The sequence below is a fragment of the Corticium candelabrum genome, chromosome 10 (genome assembly GCF_963422355.1).
Source record: "Corticium candelabrum chromosome 10, ooCorCand1.1, whole genome shotgun sequence".
Classification (NCBI taxonomy): Eukaryota; Metazoa; Porifera; class Homoscleromorpha; order Homosclerophorida; family Plakinidae; genus Corticium; species Corticium candelabrum.
In genome coordinates this window covers 8017415-8035269 of record NC_085094.1, presented here as the reverse complement: position 1 = coordinate 8035269, position 17855 = coordinate 8017415, and the positions used below count along the sequence as shown (strand labels likewise).

Below are 17855 nucleotides of genomic sequence, written 5' to 3'. Positions count from 1 at the left end.
GTGTTTAAAGGATGTTTATTGTATTTGATTTGTTCTGTTGTTATGAGCTACAAATTTGCTACTAAGTTTTTCTAAAAGACAGGAGTTACATTGTTTCTATCTTTAATACGTTTTGTCTAGAACTGTTGCATCAAAACCTGTTCATGTTCGGGTACGAACAGCATCACAGGAAAGTGAGTAGAATTTGTACATATTGTGTGAGTGATGTATGTTACCTATCTATTTGTTATGCAGAAGTATTGGCTGACAGTGACAGTGACAGTGATGATGCTTCAGGTGTGGTTGATATCAAGAATTTAGCAAATTAAATGTTTGTATTATTGGCTTGGTGTTGTATTAGGTGCCGACAGAAGTGTTATTTCTCACCTTTTGTCTCAAGTTCGTATCGGCATGGATCTTACTCGTATCACTTTGCCAACATTTATACTCGAAAAACGATCGCTACTTGAGATGTACGCTGATTTCTTTGCTCATCCAGACATCTTTGTGCAGTAAGGTTTATATCAATTTGTTTACCATTTTTAAAATTAATTAGTAAACTTGCTTTGGTACTACAAATTGAATGTGTGCCAATTATCTTTATATTTTTCTAAGACATACTTACATGCATAACAGCTGGTCGTTGTTTTGTGGCTGATTAGTAGTGATGTAATGAAGATTGTTTGTGCTGTCGTAGTGTTACTGATCTACCCGACCCTAAAGACAGAATGATTCAAGTTGTCAAGTGGTACCTCTCTGCTTTCCATGCCGGTAGACGGGTAAGAATGCTACGCTTTCCCAATTGTGACAAGTTTGCTTTGATGTTTGAAACAAAACTTTTGCTCTCCTGACTGATTGCTTGCTGGTTGTATCCACACTACACTCACACTGACATACGCAATTTTCTCTATGTGTATCATGTGCTTCGTGCTACATGTTTTTGTTCGATTTTTATCTGGTTGTAGAATGTTGAGTATGTAGGTTATGTTGGGATTTTTGTTGTAAATGTAAAGAATTCTGTTAATTCTTGCTATAGCATTATGTTTCTCGTTCTCATCCTGTTGTTGTTTTCACTTGTTCAGGGTGTTGTTGCAAAGAAGCCATACAACCCCATTCTTGGAGAGATATTTCAGTGTTACTGGGATCTCAGTGACATCAGCTCATTAGACTCTCCATGCTCTCAACTGGTTGACAGTGGACCAGTACCCTGGGCAGCATCTAACTCGGTCACATTTATAGCAGAACAGGTGTCCCATCATCCACCAAGTGAGTCATACCTGAATATTAACTTGGTGGCATAGAAGTATGTAAGAATTGATGGAAATACCAACAGAATTGATGAAAGTGAAACTTGAGTATTGATGTTTTCATTCTAACAATAAATTTACATCTAATTCTCACAACGTAATTTACTGAGTGGCTAGAAATGATACTTGCTTATAGTACACGTGTATGATATGTAGCACATATAATGATTGGTGATGCTGATCCAATTCTTAGCATGGTGTGTAACATGACTGTGGGAGCCGGTCCGGCTTGTCTAGTCATGGCCGGACCACTTTTTTCTAGAGTGACTTTCTACCAGAGTCTTAATTCAGAGCTGTAGGAACCATGCCGTCTGGTCAGTCTGGTTGTGGCTGGCTGGGGTATCTTTTGAAACTGTACTTCGGACACAGTTGACAACGATTGCCCGAGGCAACACTTTTGATTGAAATACATGTGATTAAATAGCTAATATATTTATAGTTGAAACGAAAGTAAACTAGAGCATCTTGATGTATTTGCTATTTATGCTGCCCAGAGGGCTGAGGCTTAGCCATGTATTACAGTAATTGTTAAATGAAATTCAAGAACTTGTTGTACAATAGATTTCTAGACCATCTAGTATGCTGCTCTCTTGGCACTATCGTTTTAAAGTACACCCTCTTAGAGAGCGCTAGGCCGGACCACTTTTGAATGCTTCTTACGGGCCTGTCAGTAAGACTGATTTTTACCGTAATCATAGAGAGAAACAATTATGTGAATCGTTTGTTTCTTAATTTTGACATAATAGGTTAATATTGTTATTTTGTTGTTTTGTTGTTTGTTTTGTTTTGTGTTCCTACTGTTGTTATCTGTCATTGTATTTATTTTGTTTTAGTTTCTGCTTTTTATGCTGAAGATGCGAGTAGACGGATAGAGGTGAATGCTCACGTTTACACGAAGTCAAAGTTTCTTGGGCTTGCTATTGGAGTTCACAACATTGGAGAAGGTTGGTGAGCTAAAAAAATTAGTACTGTGTATTGCATGCATTGGGTATGGTTAACTGCTGGTTGTTACTAGGTAACGTGTCTTTTCTTGATCGAGATGAACATTACCAAGTCACATTTCCTAATGGATACGGCAGGTTGTGCATCTCATTTCGTGTTTACTCTAGTTGTTGGTGTGTGGACGTGTTTGACTAAATTTATCCGAACCTGTTGCTGCATGTGCATATTAGACTTTCACACCTCTAATGGCAGAGCAGGCCCAGGTCCAGATGGGGGTTCAGGGGGTTACAACCCCCTCTTTTCCAATAAGCGTGCTTCACCATTGATGAAAGGAATCGAAGGGAGCGCAGAGTCTCACACCCAGACGTATATAGTAAGAAACTTTGTATGTGACGGCTGCTGCCCCTATGCATGTTATCTGGTCAGATTGCAATAACGTTTTGCTTCTGCTACCACAGATGGGCTCTAGAACATTCTAGACTGACTATCTCAAGACTATGCACACTAAGACCATTTCAGTATGTAAGGCTCGATCAATTAAGTTAATGCTGCTGATTTGTAGATTTTGCTAGAGGTGATTACATTACATACGAGTATACCATAGTCAGCCTATCAAGTTAGTAGTCAACTTAAGCAATAAATAATTTCATTAGAAAAGAGAAAATTAGTAATGTTATAAATAACTGCTACCGGGTCAACTCCCTCTTTCAAAAATTCCTGGATCCGGGCCTGCAGAGCACTGACGTTTTAGATTTAAAATTGGGGTTACCCTTTTTGTAACATAGTTGCAATATATAAATAGCCAGGAAGTGGCGACAGAGTGGTCACCGACTCACGTACACTTGAACTACAGGTGGAGTACTAACTGTTGCTGCTGTAGTGTCTAGTACTTGTTTGTTTGTGCAGATCTATTTTGACTGTTCCATGGATGGAACTTGGTGGTAAAGTTTTGATCACTTGTCACAAGACGGGATACTCAGCACCTATTGAGTTTCATTGCAAAGTATTAGACATTGATTGAGATGGCTGGTTAGCTGGTAACTTGTCACTGATTTTGTAAATAGCCATTTTATGGTGGCAAGAAGCACAGAATAACAGGCGAAATCATGTATGCAGTATTGTGTATTAGTGCTTTGATCGATGCGATTTATATGTGCACACTCTCTCACCCATTTATCATATTATGAAAGATGTATTTGTATGAGCAACTGTTGCTTGTTTAGTCACTCATCAAGTCGAAAACCAGAAGCCAAGATTGAAGGTGAATGGAATGGAGTAATGTACATAAAACATGAGGATAGAGTAAGTAACTGTATATGACATTTCCAAGAGTGATGCATCGTATGTTGGTAATCTTTAGGAATCAGAGGTTTTCATAGACACGACTACACTTCCTGTTGTTAAGAAGAGAGTGAGGAGTCTTGACGTACAAGCAGATAACGAGTCACGAGTGTCAGTCATCGTAGTTTGATTAATAAACGTTTGTGATACGATTGTGATATCAGGTTGTGGAGAGATGTGACTATGAACCTAAAGTCAAAGAGCTTAGATGCAGCTACAGCAGCTAAACGAAAGGTTGTGTATGTATATACTTGTGTGTGTGTGCATGTGTGTGTGTGTGCATGTGTGCGTGCATGTGTGTGTGTGTGTGTGTGTGTGTGTGTGTGTGTGTGTGTGTGTGTGTGTGTGTGTGTGTGTGTGTGTGTGTGTGTGTGTGTGTGTGTGTGTGTGTGTGTGTGTGTGTGTGTGTGTGTGTGTGTGTGTGTGTGTGTGTGTGTGTGTGTGTGTGTGTGTGTGTGTGTGTGTGTGTGTGTGTGTGTGTGTGTGTGTGTGTGTGTGTGTGTGTGTGTGTGTGTGTGTGTGTGTGTGTGTGTGTGTGTGTGTGTGTGTGTGTGTGTGTGTGTGTGTGTGTGTGTGTGTGTGTGTGTGTGTGTGTGTGTGTGTGTGTGTGTGTGTGTGTGTGTGTGTGTGTGTGTGTGTGTGTGTGTGTGTGTGTGTGTGTGTGTGTGTGTGTGTGTGTGTGTGTGTGTGTGTGTGTGTGTGTGTGTGTGTGTGTGTGTGTGTGTGTGTGTGTGTGTGTGTGTGTGTGTGTGTGTGTGTGTGTGTGTGTGTGTGTGTGTGTGTGTGTGTGTGTGTGTGTGTGTGTGTGTGTGTGTGTGTGTGTGTGTGTGTGTGTGTGTGTGTGTGTGTGTGTGTGTGTGTGTGTGTGTGTGTGTGTGTGTGTGTGTGTGTGTGTGTGTGTGTGTGTGTGTGTGTGTGTGTGTGTGTGTGTGTGTGTGTGTGTGTGTGTGTGTGTGTGTGTGTGTGTGTGTGTGTGTGTGTGTGTGTGTGTGTGTGTGTGTGTGTGTGTGTGTGTGTGTGTGTGTGTGTGTGTGTGTGTGTGTGTGTGTGTGTGTGTGTGTGTGTGTGTGTGTGTGTGTGTGTGTGTGTGTGTGTGTGTGTGTGTGTGTGTGTGTGTGTGTGTGTGTGTGTGATAGTTCATGACTACCACTAATATATTTCATAACTAACACTCTCATTTGATTCTAAATTAAGCACTGCCCTTGTCTTTGTTTTTGTAACACTTTGTATTGTAGTTTGACCGAAGGTTTGTTTGTTTGTCTGAATTTGTTTGTGCAGCTTGAGGAGAAGCAACGAGCAGAAGCAAAGGCAAGGAAAGAAACGAATACAGAGTGGAAACAAAGAGTACGCAATAACACTCAAAACATCAGCTTCTTTTTGTGAGCCTTATTACTGTTTAGCTGTTCCATTTGGAAGGAAATTCGTGGAGATACAATACGCCTCTCAGTTCACGTTTGACTTGATGCTAAATGAAATTTCTATACTTCGGTCAGTGATTATTTCACCGGATTTGTAGACACTAAGAAAAGTTGTGTTGCCTAAATGTACAATTGAAATAAATAATTAATTAATGGTCTTAAATGGTTAGTGTAGCCAGTGTGTGGTTTATGATAATGCAGTTTGTGTAGAGAACAGTTGAGCTTGAGTAAATCTCTTTGCTAGTAGACAGTCATGCTTGATAAAAGGAGATGCTAGACTTTACTGTAATTGCATTGTTGTTGTTGTTGTTATTGTGTGGACATGTGTGTACATGTGTGTGTGTGTGCATGTGAGTGTGTGTGTGTCTGTGTCTGTGCGTGTGTGTGTGTGTGTGTGTGTGTGTGTGTGTGTGTGTGGTGTGTGTGTGCGTGCGTGTGTGTGTGTGTGTGTGTGTGTGTGTGTGTGTGTGTGTGTGTGTAGCATAGGACTCGACACTTTGCCACTGCACAACCCGAAACTACGGAGTTTCATGTGACGTGTCTTTTCGCATCACCACCTCGAAAACCCCAGATATCCGTCTAATTAACACAGAGTCTCTCTGGTCCATTACATACATGTATACATACATTCTTAGTTTTAGTGTGTATATGTTATGTACTGTAGTACAGTGTACACACCCACACATGACTTATATACGTATGTGATCTAGCTATACAGGTAGATGTAAATGTATGTGTTCACTTGCTCATCTCCTTTTCAAAGTTTACTAAGAGCATTATGTAAAGGCATTGATTGGACGTAAAAGGAGAAGCTGGGTTGTGGGATGCTCCAAACCGTTGCATTTACCTTTGTTGTTTGTTGCTGTTAGACTATATATATATATATTACACTGTTATCAGCTATGTTGTTCCAACTTCAAGACAAAAATGTGCTAATTACCTACAGTCTACACCACACAAGTTAGGGTGCATGCAATCTTTTTGCTAGCATGCTTTGCTGTCAACTAGTTTCTGTTTGTACCATTCGAGAATCTTCTCAGCTAACTGTCGTGCTGCATTTGTTCCAAATCCGCCTGTCAACTTGATGTCACCTTGGTAACGGTTTTGATCAGAGCCTATGTCGACGGTAGCTTTTACTTCTACAAACTGGCGAGTCTCTGTGTTGTAAGAGACCAAAATCTATAAAGCACCAACACACTAGTTGTCTAGGAATGAAACTATCGGTAACAAGTCACAAAGACAGAAGTGAGAAAGTAACCTGTGTGATGTTGTACCATGGTCTGGATGATCCTGCTTGTTTGTGATAGTAGCGACTAAGGTCCAGTCCCCAACAATAATCTTTCAATTTTTCATTCAGTCGCCGACGATACAAAGGAAGTGCTTGTCGATAAGCTTCGACCGTCTTGTTGAGTGTGTGTTGTTCGGTCTTGTAAGAAGACAAAACAACTTGATACTGTTTCATAACGGTTTGGAGTTCAGGACAGGCTGTAACGGCCATTATGTGCAAACTACAGTATAATTCAGAAACAGGTGGCTGTGTGAGTGTCTTACCATATGTTGCATTGCATGACGTTTTGCATGCGGAACGTTTGGTGTACCTCATGCAAGCTTTCTGAACTGTTTTGTCATTCTTGACTTCCTTACAAGTCAGTTGTTTTGGAGAATATTGGCTGCTGCGACGAGAGACAGTGTGATGTAAAAGAGCCCATTGATCTACTGATGTTAGGTGATTGACTTTTCTCTTCTTACGTTTTCCCAACCTGTCAATGACACTGCCAAACTTAGGAATTTTGATGTCTGGAATGCTGACTTTTGGAGTTGATGACAAGCTAATTTTTGGAAATTTTGGAATAATTTTAGATAATTCTGATAAGCTAATATTTGGAGGTATTGTAAGGCTAATATTTGGAGGTATTGTAAAACCAAGTTTTGTTAAGTTAAATTTTGGGGGTTTTGTAGCAGTAACTTTGGATGGTTTTGGAGTGGGAAATTGTAGAAGTGTTTTAGTAGTAATGTTTGCAATGCCATCCCATTTATGAACGATATTGTCAAAGATGTCGTAAAAGCTGCCAACCAAATGAGTAATATTTTTAAATTTGTCATTGAGAACAGCATTGACATTGATATCACCAATGAAGACTTTCACATTGTTTGGCACGCCATCCAACATAAGTTTACTGTCACTCAACAAACGTTGGGCCGGCTTGAACGTCTCCCATTTTACAAATTCACCGACTTGGCCAAATTTCTTTTTAGTTAATTGTTTGATTGCATCGAGTACTCGTCGCTTCTTGACAAGACATGTGTCTGCCTTCTGTTTGCATTTCTGTTCTACGCACTTGGGGCATTTTCGTTGTACAGCTGAGTTACATTTCCTTACGACTTTGTTAGTTTTTGTAAACATGTCTATGACTGTCTGGGGTGAAGTTTGCGTTCGATTGCTTGCAAGTATAGCTTGGGTCTTTTTAGCCAAAACTTCAGCGAACTCTGTCTCGTTGAATGCTGTAAGAGCTGCAGTGGAATTTTTGAACAGAGGAAACACAAAGTCACGAAGTCCTTGGCCAATCAGAGCTGCATAGAAGAAGAATCATTTAGTCATGGCTATCAACCCATTCTTTGTTTACATTAGGACTACTACGTATGTAGTAAATCTGCTTGTTGTTTGTTGCCTAGATATGCAAACATCTACTGGACTTTACTTTAGTAGTGCTCTCCCCTCTATAGTAGTTACACAGATGTGTGAAGACTCATCTTATTGACAGACTGCTGCTGCAGGTGTGATTGCTCCTGCTGCATAACACCTATATCTTTTGTACTTACTTCATGTTGTCTCTAGTCATTAACAATTTACGTTATTAAATTATCATGTAGTTATTGTCATGCATTTACACCTCCTTCAACAAGAACTGCCTGCTTTGAAACGAGTGTAGTAGAGTGCAGTATGCTGGTCGGTTGTGCCCTGCTTTGGATAGGCTCTAGTCTAGGCAATAAATTGTAAGTTGGTCTTTTGTCAGCGAACGCAAATTTTTATACTATTTGCTCGTGCGACCTCAGGTTACTGGAATTCTTACTTTGCACTTTGTTTGACTCTCCTGAGTAGATCTTGGTAACTATAGTAGCTGACGTGAGACTGTAGAGCAGCACAGTGAGAAGAACAGAGATGAGCAGTAGTCGCATTTCACATCGGGCTGACGCAGACGGGGGTGCTCCTTCTACTTGCTAACCAACTGAAATTGTGATGTAAACCTGCTGCTGTATGATAATATCACTTCTTGAAATTCACTGACAAATCCTCCTCTTTAACAGGCAGTAAACACATTTCTGTGGCAACGACCTGTCAATTGTCAATAGAGGCTTGTGTGGTGTGGTGTGGTGTGTGTGTGTGTGTGTGTGTGTGTGTGTGTGTGTGTGTGTGTGTGCGTGTGTGCGTGTGTGCGTGTGTGTGTGTGTGTGTGTGTGTGTGTGTGTGTGTGTGTGTGTGTGTGTGTGTGTGTGTGTAATGAGAACTGGAAACATGGCAGAACTTGTGAATATCTTTGCCGATCTCTCTCAAAGTTTACTGAAGCATTTTGTAAAGACATTGATGTATTGGAAGATGAGAAATCTGAGGCATCAAACCTTTTGTTGCCAATAGACTAGTGATTTACACTATTATCAACTACGTAGATCCAATTTCAAGACGAAACAGTGCTAACTGCAAACGTGCTAACTAGCTACTTTACAATGAGTTTACACCACACAAGTTAGGTTTTACTGGCATGCTTTGCTGTCAATTAGTTTCTGTTTGTACCATTCGAGAACCTTCTCAGCTAACTTTTGTGCTGCATTGTTTCCAAATCCACCTGTCAATGTTATGTCACCTTGGTAACGGTTTTGATCTGAGCCGATGTCGACGGTCGCTGTTACTTGCGCAAACTGGCGAGTTTCTGTGTTGTAAGTAACCGAAATCTGTAGAACACCAACACGTTAAAATTGTCTAGTAGGTAAAAGGTCAAGACAGAAGTGAGTAAGTAACCTGTTCAATGTTGTACCATGGTCTGGATGGGGCTCCTCCCTGATAGTGACGGCTAAGATCGAGTCCCCAACAAAAATCTTGAACTCTTTCAGTCAGTCGCTGACGATACAAGACGAATGCTTGTCGATAAATTTCAATGGTTTCGTTGAGTTGTAGTTGTTCAGTGTTGACGGAAGACACAGCAACTTGGTACTGATTCTTAGCAGTTTGGAATTTGGGACAAGCTGAAACAGTTTTACAAACTTATTTATTATTGGAAACTGGTGAAGGTGGTGCTGACTTACCGTAAGTTGGAGTACATGATGATCGGCATTCAGGACGACGACTGTACCTCACACAAGCTTGCTGCGCCGTATTCTTGTTTTTGAATTCATCACAAGTCGGTTCTTTTTGAGAATTTGTATTGCTGCGACGGTAGATAGCGTGATGTGCTAGAGCCGGTCGATCTACTGATGTTGTGTACTCAATACTCCTCCTTTTTCGTTTTCCCCAGCCACCACCAAAACTGATTTTTGGAATGCTGATCTTTGGGAGACTGATCTTTGGAAGACTTATCTTTGGGAGACTGATCTTTGGGAGACTGATCTTTGGGAGACTGATCTTTGGGAGACTGATCTTTGGAAGGCTGATTTTTGGAAGTTTAATCTTTGGAAGGTCGAGTTTTGGAAGTTTGATTTTTGGAATTATGTCCTTGAAGACATCGTCAAAGCTGCCCACAAAGTCACCAATGCTTCCAAGTGCATCGCTTATTACACCATCAATGTCTAAGTCATCAACGATGTCTCCAATCTTTCCCAACGTGTCGCTGAAGACGTCATCAAAGCTGCCCAGGAAGTCACCTATCTTTCCCAAAGTGTCACTGATTGCACCATCGATGTCAATGTCTTCAACCAAGTCTTTTGCATCATCTAAAAAGTCATGTAAAATGTCTTTGGCGTCACCGAAGAAATCTTCCGCTGGGTCGAATATTTTTGACTTTACAAAGTCCACAGCTTGTTCAACGTGCTCTTTGGCAAAGAGTGCTATTACTTCGAGTACGTCTGGCTTTGCAGCACAAGACTCTGCCTTGTCTTTACACACCTTTGCCAAACAGTTGGGGCACCTTTGGTTAATCGTGCTCTTACAAATTTTTAAACTTTCATTGAGTCGGACAGCAACATCTTGGAGTGTTTGCTTTGCAGCTTGTGTCCGTTTCATTGCAATCAAAAATTCAGCCTCCTTTGCTACAACTTTAGCAATCTCTGTTTCGTTGAACGACTTGAGAGCTGCAGTAGAACTTTTGAAAACAGGGAATAAGTAGTCACTAAGTCCTTTCTCGACCATACCTGGTTTTGTAAGGAGAAACGGTTTGTTGGAAAGCTTGTTAGTACGAAGTCTGCTAATACATTTTCTTCTTACTTTGGACTGTGGTTGATGCTCCAGAATACTTTCTAACTACTGTTGCTGAGGATAGACTGCAGAGCAGCAAAGTGAGACACCAGGAGACGAGAAGTAGCCTCATTTTCTAGTCAAACTGACTCAAAGAGCACTCGATTCTCTTTCTCAATCTGCTAGGCAACTGATTTGGTGATGTAGAGAGGCTACTTATATCTCTTCTGAAAACCTCTCTATTCACGGGTACGTCTTCCGCTTTTTCTTGGTTCAACCCATAATATCCCATTCCGCGTCTTCAAATTTTAATTAAAAGACGTAACATTAGTTAGAACCCGACAGGTTTAGCCACTGGATCCGATGCCTGTACAGTAGGGTGCGTAGGATGAGCGGATGTCCGAGACCACCTACGTGAGACCAGGTCAGGTCTTGTGCGAAATTGCCAGTAGACTAGATTCTAGTCTATTTGAAATGTTTTGCAACGGTACTTGTAAGTTAAGCATTTCGTACGCCATTTGGAACCGCTCGGATTTAGTTTGTGTAGCTTGCGATTGTTGTCTTACGTGTCGATACTCAGCAGCTGCGTGGTGTCACTAGGCTTTCCGCATTCAATGCTAGCACGCCAATGTATCTAACAGAAACGGTGTTTAGACTGCGTGGCTTCGTAGATACGCTCGTTGATTCCGTGGCCTATAGCTACTCGTAGGAGTACTTCCTGCGTAAAGGTCAACGCTAATGACGGAGAGCAGATCAGAGACGTCAACAACATGCAAATTGAACTTCCCACGCTTGGGAATCCGAGTTCAAACATTAGTCGGCAGATTTTCAGAATGTAGGATGGTCTAGCTAGACGATGTTTCAACATTTGTAGTAGTGACGGCGACCGCTTCTTGATGTCTTGATTGGCAGGCTTTTGACCACTCTTCTCTTGTCATCTAATGGATGTGAAATCACCCTAGGAAGACACCATGACCATTGCCATTGAAGGCGCACATTTGACGCTTTTTCGCTTTTTGGCTACCAGAGTCTCAAACCTTTCAAGGATCTCACAGACAGAACAGACAACAACTAAATACTGAAGCGGTGGAAAGGAAAGGAGACGAGTAGAGAAATCGTATTGTCTCATAGTAGTCAATCATTTTTGGACCCATTCAATCAGTCCAGACCCTGTACAGGCCAGTGATGTAACATCTGTCCTTCTAGTAATGTTTCCTTTGAGACAAGAAAAAGTATAGTACATGCATGTACATGATAAAGGCCACTTTATCTTGTACGGGTGTAACAATGCGGTTCCAACTTCCTCTGGCGTCGGCCTGAGCAAGAGTATTATCTACCAACAGTACAGTGTACACAGAAGTGAGGAAGTAACCTGTTTGATGTTGTATGAAGGTCTGGACCATCTGCTCCTCTCTGAACATTAATTAATGTTTTGAACAATCGTGTGTAAGGTCTGTATCTCTATTTTTGTTATCTACCAACATTTTTGTACCATAAAACGCAATAAGGTTTGATCATGGATAAGAAAACATTGCAAGTTGTGGTCACCCTTGATGCAGATCTAGGGAAATAATCTAAGTTTGTTTGTTGTGTTGATGAGAGATTGAGCTTTGTCTATCTATCTATGCTTGGACAAATGAATTTATGTATACATGTACCTGTTTGACTCACCATTTCATTAGCCAACAACCAGAGTTGCCATAAAAATCCAATACACTGTAAGCAAAGAAAGGACGCGGTTATCATCACCCAGACTTAGCCAAGAAGGTAATATATTAGATCTCAGGAATCAAATATCCAGACTAGAAAACATTTGTGAAAGTCTATAATAAAAATCACTATTTGATATTAACAAAATAATTCATTTACCGTATATCGTAGCTACAGGAACTCTGTATGCATTATCCTATAGTGTAAACTCTGTAATGTTCATCTTTCTAACCATTTTACTAACATTCTACCTCAAAGACTTTCCCATCTGATGGGTTTGTTCCTTTCTCTCGAATATTTTTACTTTTATAACGTGGCATAAACATGCTCGAATAATCCCACTCAAACATTGAGTGCAAAGGACGTCCCTGAGGTTCACCATTTGTTGATGCACCGTCTGGAACGTTAGCAGTCCGTGGCTCGGCTTCACCGAACACATCAGAATAAGAAGCACCCGTAAATGCCGATTCACCCTCTGATTCTGATACTCGAGAGTAAGGAACGTTTAGAGCAGCCGATCTAGCCGGCTGTTTGATCGTGCCATTTGGAAAGTGTATTTCATGAAAAAGTATGCCATCTTCTTCAGTCACACTGTAAGCATATTGACCTGATGATACTCTGGCCGTTCCGGGTGTCGGTCTCTTCGGTCGTTTCAAGCTCGATGCATTGCTGCTCAGTTGCTCAACGATTCGAAATCCCGGAACATTGGGAATTCTTCTAGGAAAACTATTTTCCATGGGCTCTCCAGCCTTTCCATACAATCCGGTTGCCGTGAGATGCGACAGCACATCTCGATCCGATCCTGCCGTCAAGAAAGAATCGGAAGACAGAGTCAATGCCTGTGGACGCTGGCGCCTACTCCTACTCAGAGTCATCCCAGGAGTATCAATACTAAGAGAAGAGGTAAAGCTCGACGGCTCTTCCGACAGTTGACCACCCCGATGCCGTCCCGTCTCTCGCAGGTGGTCACCACAACCCTGGGAGGCGTCGGTGCCCCTTGGGTTGTCACCTGCAGTCATCACGGGGTCATCTGTCTGGCATGCTCGATCTCTCCTATAGAAACCAGGATAGACAGCAACGAGATGAGAATTAACCGTCCCAGACGTCGAGCTCGTGTGACAGTCAAACATCTGTCCGACTCGGTATGTTGCCATGCCACCCGGCGGGCTCTCACCGCTCTCACTCGAGCTTCTCCTCGACACGGTCACACGCGGCGGTCTCTTCGTCTGTCTCGTTGCGGTTGATTTCGTCATGTTCCACAATAACAAACCGGCGTAGGTGAGAAGAAGGAGAGCGACGAGAACGAAGACAAGCGCCCACATCCACGTCGGAATTCGATCAAACTCTGATTGTCCATCCGGCTGGACGCATCCCGGTTGCCAGTCATCTCTGTCGGACATGCCGTTTGCCTTGTTCTTGACTCGAGCGGCTTCCAATCGTTTTGCTTATTACTTCCGCTGCTCCCACGCATAAATGCCATCTCGCCGATGCCCGTCCCTCGACGTCATTTGTTGACTTGATTGTATGGATGTGTAGCCATATTAGGGCAAGGCAGCGCACGTGCAACCACAGATGTAACTCTAGAGGCGTAGAGAGACGCAAGTGAAATACCAACAGACATGAAGGCGTTGCTCAGCGACGCTTGATAGGTCTGTTACCGTGTGTAAACGCGCAGTTTATCGGACAGCTATGTTTGACTGGTTAGAATTCGATTTTCAAGTCTTGTGAAAGGTGTATGTATACTGCACCGGCAGATCCGGGCTACTACGTCTACGGATTCCCGGATAATTTGAATTAGCCAATCAAATCGATCCGCTCAATTCAAACGCGCGACACTTTTTCTGCTATTATTGATATGGAGCAACTAACTAGTCAACTGCCAAAGCCCAAGTTCAAAGCTACTCGTTTGGTAAGTGTAAACAGAGCGACTAGCCGCACTCTTTGCCTTGTTTGTGTCTAATTTACTTATTTTGCTTTTGCAGTGGAACGAATTGGTGAGGAATCTGCGAGAAGGCGTCGAATTGAAGCGTCATCGTTGGCACATGAAAACGTACGATGATTGCTTCACTGGGTCAGACGCCATCGAGTGTCTTCTTCGTCACATGCAGTGGACAGGAACGTTTGGTCACGTGACCAGACCACAGGCAGCAAAGTTGTGTCAGAAATTTTTGGAGATGCGGGTTATTGTCGACGCGCGAGGAAAGCAGGAAAAGAACGAGTTTAGAGATGGAAATCATCTTTACAAATTTACACAACCACTCCTGTCACCGAGGAAACGACCAGCAAGGAGTGCCCTTTCGACTGTTGTTGTTGCGAACACATATGCTCGCATGGAGAAGACACCGGCAAAGAAAGCCAAGATGGAAACGAATTGTTTTGATGATAGTGAAGTGAGTGAGGAGCAGATGGATAGACTAGAGCCGATGGTAATTGAAAACAAGGAAGCTGGTCTCGTAGAAATACGACAGATTGACATGGGAGATGCAACACCAGAAGAAGTGGCAGCTGTTTGGAAAGAGATAACTTTATCAAGGTTGTAGTCTAGTGTGTCTGGTGTCTTGTGTGTTTGTGTGTGTGTGTGTGTGTGTGTGTGTGTGTGTGTGTGTGTGTGTGTGTGTGTGTGTGTGTGTGTGTGTGTGTGTGTGTGTGTGTGTGTGTGTGTGTGTGTGTGTGTGTGTGTGTGTGTGTGTTTATATGTGTCACTGTGTGTGTGTCAAAGTGTCAAAACAACTAATGACTTGTGTACTCAAATCATTCTATTTTACTCTTATGTCTAGATTACTTCAATTAGTAGACATGCATGCACTTGAAGATGTCCTGAAAGTGCAGACAGTAAATGGCAAGCACATAGCAGCAAACGCCAATCACATTGTCGAGGCATTTATGTCTATGCCACGTTGCACAGACAGAGACAAACTATTTGAACTAACAACCAACGGTCAGTTCACACCAACTGGTTCACGATCTTCATTCAATGTTAATAATGTTTACATTTTTGAGAAATAGCAGACGTGTTGCCACATTGGGTGTTGTCGGCAATGGAATTTCTCAAGAACTGTGAGTTATGATTATAAAATCAGGGTTATATGCCACGCCCACACGCCAGATGTGCCACGCCCCCATGCCTTCCAAAATTTGGGCTATCATAAAACCCTGAAAATACATTTTTATGTACTGGCTTACAGATGTATATTTTTGTTGTTTGTTTAGGGCCTTATGGTGCACCTGAGCAGTGTGGGTTTACACTGCCCGTTTATCGTGGCTTTGACAGGGATGTGCTAACAACAATCGAAGAGTATTTCCAATCTATGCCTCAACCGCTTATTCCTACAGAATTGTTTAGTCTTCACACGGCCATCATCGGTAGGCAACTAGTGATGTCATCACATACACACACACACACATACACACACACACACACACACACATACACCCACACACACCCACACACACACACACACACACACACACACACACACATACACCCACACACACACACCCCACACACACACACACATCACACATCAACATACACACACACACACACACACACACACACACACACACACACACACACACACACACACACACACACACACACAAGCACACACCAACACACACAACGTCATCATGACGTCATCCACAACAGACTGAAACAGGATGACTGACTAACTGATAGGAGAATGCAGTAGTATGTAGAGGCTGTACAGTGAACATGCCATTATAGTGCAATAGCATCAGCAGGTTGAGACTATTACGAGAGTAGGTATCAGTATGCTACTGTTGTAATATCTCAATGACTGATGATTGTGATTGATTTGTTTTATTGATAATAATAAGATAAATAAATTATTAATTTATTGTTGATAATAAATTGTTCATAATAAATAAGAGTAACTCAATAAATAATTTATTACTGATAATGGCCCCAGTTGATGGTAAAGACTCCACTTACCCTACCGAGAGAGTGACAACATAATAATAAATTGCTAATAATGAATTAATAAATTATTTATTTTTGATAATAAATTGTTAGCAAATTTTGAAACATCTGTTTTAGTATGTGATTGTGTTGTATGTTAGGGTTAATTCAGAGTGGAAAGCAGACGTCGGTGGACGCTCTCCAGTTGTCTACACTTCTCGTCTCTCCACTTAGTCGGGCACAGCTGCTGAAGCTGTTGATGTTTATGGATTCTGTAACACACAGTCAGACAATCAGCCTCAGTACGGACAGAAGCAATCGTCAAGTGGTCAGTCAGTCAAATCTCGTGGTTTGTATGTCTCATATTGTGAACTGAAATCCAACAAAAAGAAGTCACTTAGTTAACAAATACTCTGATGCTTTCACTTACAACCAATAAATAACTTATTTATCTCATTTTGAGCATGATGTACATGATGTTTTGGCATAAATAATTGGTGGGTTTCTGAGTAATTTTTTAGATTAGTTCAACATTGGTGAGCTTATTGCCTTTAGAGTCATTTTTGTTTACATTTTTGTTTACATTTTTGTTTACAATTTTGTTTACATTTTTGTTTACATTTTTGTTTACAATTTTGTTTACATTTTTGTTTACATTTTTGTTTACAATTTTGTTTACATTTTTGTTTACATTTTTGTTTACATTTTTGTTTACATTTTTGTTTAAATTTTTGTCCACATTTTTGTCCACATTTTGTCCACATTTTTGTTCACGTTTTTGTCCACATTTTTGTCCACATTTTGTCCACATTTTTTGTCCACATTTTGTCTACATTTTTTGTCCACATTTTTGTTCACATTTTTGTTCACATTTTTGTTTCAGTTGGTTAAGCTGTTTGGGTCAGTCATACTACGAAGCTGCAGTAAGCCTTCAGTTTTAGAACTCGAATCTGTCTCTCTTCTGGTGAACTTCCTACTTGACAATTATACACAAATATTTACTGTATGATAACTCTAACTCTACATACACTTCACATCCAATTTTGTAATTAATTAACCTTATGTTGTCTAGATTCCTGTTGACATAGAAGAGAGAGTGAAACAGAGATTAGAGCATAAGAGTAAGGATGAGACGGATGTAGCAATGGTTGTTGGTTTGTCATGTCACCAAATCACTCAGCAACATTATCTCAATCAAATGAGAGAGACTTCACAGCAAGCAATCGCTCAACTGTTGGACACAATCATGGAAAATGAAAAGATGTCGTCAAAACAGAAGAAACAGAAACTAAAACAAGTACACATGCATACACCATATAAACATCTTTTATTCTGTTATCGTCTGGTCGTACAGACACGTTTGTGTGTGTAGCTGCTACTTGCAAACGATGCGTAATTAATGTGTGTGTTGTCTTCTAGTTTCAAAAGGCGCATCCTGAAATCTTTTCTCGTAAATTTCCTGACGGTTGTCCTTTCCTCAGTCAACAGCAAAAGCCGCGCCGAAGGAGTTCTCTAAAGTTAAAATCGTCATTCAAACTGAAGTCTCGGTTAAGGTGACGTGGTAATGTATGATAACACAACTTTTCAATAATTTTAATTGTTGCCTGGTAATGTAATTTGTTGTTTTAAAATACTTTTCTACATCAATTGTGGATTCAAACTTGCTATTTGTGGTAGACTCCTCCCACACCCGTATTATTCACGTGATTATATGGGTAAGCAAGACAACCACGTGAATATAGGGGTGCGTAAGGGAGGACTTACACCAGTACAGTGTCACATCAAATAGGGTTTTGGTGCTTGAAGCATGCATGCAGAATATATATTAATTAACTAATTAACCAGAGACGAAG

At 41.2% G+C, this 17855-nt stretch overlaps 5 protein-coding genes across 9 annotated transcripts in view; 2 read left to right on the top strand and 3 right to left on the bottom strand.

Annotated features, from left to right (window-relative positions):
- The window catches only part of LOC134185649 (oxysterol-binding protein-related protein 9-like), an 8684-nt gene extending 3308 nt beyond the window's left edge, over positions 1–5376 (top strand). The window contains exons 10-23 of one of the 2 annotated variants that reach the window (XM_062653488.1): positions 121–173; positions 238–276; positions 341–491; positions 677–758; positions 1062–1245; positions 2120–2230; positions 2302–2365; positions 3135–3231; positions 3293–3336; positions 3452–3530; positions 3589–3680; positions 3734–3803; positions 4848–4913; positions 4970–5376. In XM_062653488.1, the coding sequence (XP_062509472.1) occupies positions 121–173; positions 238–276; positions 341–491; positions 677–758; positions 1062–1245; positions 2120–2230; positions 2302–2365; positions 3135–3231; positions 3293–3336; positions 3452–3530; positions 3589–3680; positions 3734–3803; positions 4848–4913; positions 4970–5032 (1195 nt within the window). In that variant the 3' untranslated portion in view covers positions 5033–5376. Of the gene's footprint in view, positions 1–120; positions 174–234; positions 277–340; positions 492–676; positions 759–1061; positions 1246–2119; positions 2231–2301; positions 2366–3134; positions 3232–3292; positions 3337–3451; positions 3531–3588; positions 3681–3733; positions 3804–4847; positions 4914–4969 lie in introns of both variants that reach the window. The other variant, XM_062653487.1, reaches the window with a different exon arrangement.
- A 92-nt stretch (positions 5377–5468) lies between these two features.
- LOC134185705 (uncharacterized) lies at positions 5469–8340 on the bottom strand. 2 transcript variants are annotated; one of them, XM_062653567.1, is made up of 4 exons: positions 8059–8340; positions 6539–7558; positions 6246–6472; positions 5469–6166 (listed from the first exon to the last, which is right to left on the bottom strand). In XM_062653567.1, exons 1-4 carry the CDS (start codon positions 8162–8164, stop codon positions 5972–5974), a joined length of 1548 nt encoding a protein of 515 aa, XP_062509551.1. In that variant the 5' UTR covers positions 8165–8340; the 3' UTR covers positions 5469–5971. The 2 variants fall into 2 exon arrangements, with proteins under 2 accessions (XP_062509551.1, XP_062509550.1); XM_062653566.1 differs by having other exon boundaries at positions 6246–7558.
- A 149-nt stretch (positions 8341–8489) lies between these two features.
- On the bottom strand, positions 8490–10704 carry LOC134185909 (uncharacterized). The gene is made up of 3 exons (XM_062653792.1): positions 10401–10704; positions 9287–10327; positions 8490–9226 (listed from the first exon to the last, which is right to left on the bottom strand). The coding sequence occupies exons 1-3, from the start codon at positions 10501–10503 to the stop codon at positions 8979–8981; spliced, it is 1392 nt and encodes a 463-aa protein (XP_062509776.1). The 5' UTR covers positions 10504–10704; the 3' UTR covers positions 8490–8978.
- Positions 10705–11289: 585 nt separating this feature from the next.
- On the bottom strand, positions 11290–13626 carry LOC134185940 (uncharacterized). The gene has a single exon (XM_062653830.1). It carries the CDS (start codon positions 13478–13480, stop codon positions 12320–12322), a length of 1161 nt encoding a protein of 386 aa, XP_062509814.1. The 5' UTR covers positions 13481–13626; the 3' UTR covers positions 11290–12319.
- LOC134185939 (DEP domain-containing protein 1A-like) lies at positions 13627–17662 on the top strand. Of its 3 annotated transcripts, none has more exons than XM_062653829.1 (9): positions 13627–13989; positions 14063–14613; positions 14858–15018; positions 15090–15137; positions 15291–15443; positions 16164–16330; positions 16886–17005; positions 17075–17299; positions 17422–17662. In XM_062653829.1, exons 1-9 carry the CDS (start codon positions 13936–13938, stop codon positions 17557–17559), a joined length of 1617 nt encoding a protein of 538 aa, XP_062509813.1. In that variant the 5' UTR covers positions 13627–13935; the 3' UTR covers positions 17560–17662. The 3 variants fall into 3 exon arrangements, with proteins under 3 accessions (XP_062509813.1, XP_062509811.1, XP_062509812.1); XM_062653827.1 differs by having other exon boundaries at positions 15081–15137; XM_062653828.1 differs by having other exon boundaries at positions 13628–13989; positions 15087–15137.
- Positions 17663–17855: the final 193 nt, after the last annotated feature.

What these genes read in the sequence shown, in the direction of transcription:
- LOC134185909 (XM_062653792.1), bottom strand. Translation starts at nt 10,503, where the DNA reads ATGAGGCTACTTCTCGTCTCCTGGTGTCTCACTTTGCTGCTCTGCAGT. An exon ending in AGCATCAACCACAGTCCAAA is followed by an intron (nt 10,328 to 10,400) that starts GTAAGAAGAAAA and finishes TTACAAAACCAG; the next exon opens with GTATGGTCGAGAAAGGACTT. An exon ending in ATCATGTACTCCAACTTACG is followed by an intron (nt 9,227 to 9,286) that starts GTAAGTCAGCAC and finishes AAACTGTTTCAG; the next exon opens with CTTGTCCCAAATTCCAAACT.
- LOC134185940 (XM_062653830.1), bottom strand. Translation starts at nt 13,480, where the DNA reads ATGTCCGACAGAGATGACTGGCAACCGGGATGCGTCCAGCCGGATGGA.
- LOC134185939 (XM_062653827.1), top strand. Translation starts at nt 13,936, where the DNA reads ATGGAGCAACTAACTAGTCAACTGCCAAAGCCCAAGTTCAAAGCTACT. An exon ending in AAAGAGATAACTTTATCAAG is followed by an intron (nt 14,614 to 14,857) that starts GTTGTAGTCTAG and finishes TCTTATGTCTAG; the next exon opens with ATTACTTCAATTAGTAGACA. An exon ending in ATTTGAACTAACAACCAACG is followed by an intron (nt 15,019 to 15,080) that starts GTCAGTTCACAC and finishes TACATTTTTGAG; the next exon opens with AAATAGCAGACGTGTTGCCA.
- LOC134185705 (XM_062653566.1), bottom strand. Translation starts at nt 8,164, where the DNA reads ATGCGACTACTGCTCATCTCTGTTCTTCTCACTGTGCTGCTCTACAGT. An exon ending in AGAGTCAAACAAAGTGCAAA is followed by an intron (nt 7,559 to 8,058) that starts GTAAGAATTCCA and finishes TCTTCTATGCAG; the next exon opens with CTCTGATTGGCCAAGGACTT. An exon ending in CATGGTACAACATCACACAG is followed by an intron (nt 6,167 to 6,245) that starts GTTACTTTCTCA and finishes GGTGCTTTATAG; the next exon opens with ATTTTGGTCTCTTACAACAC.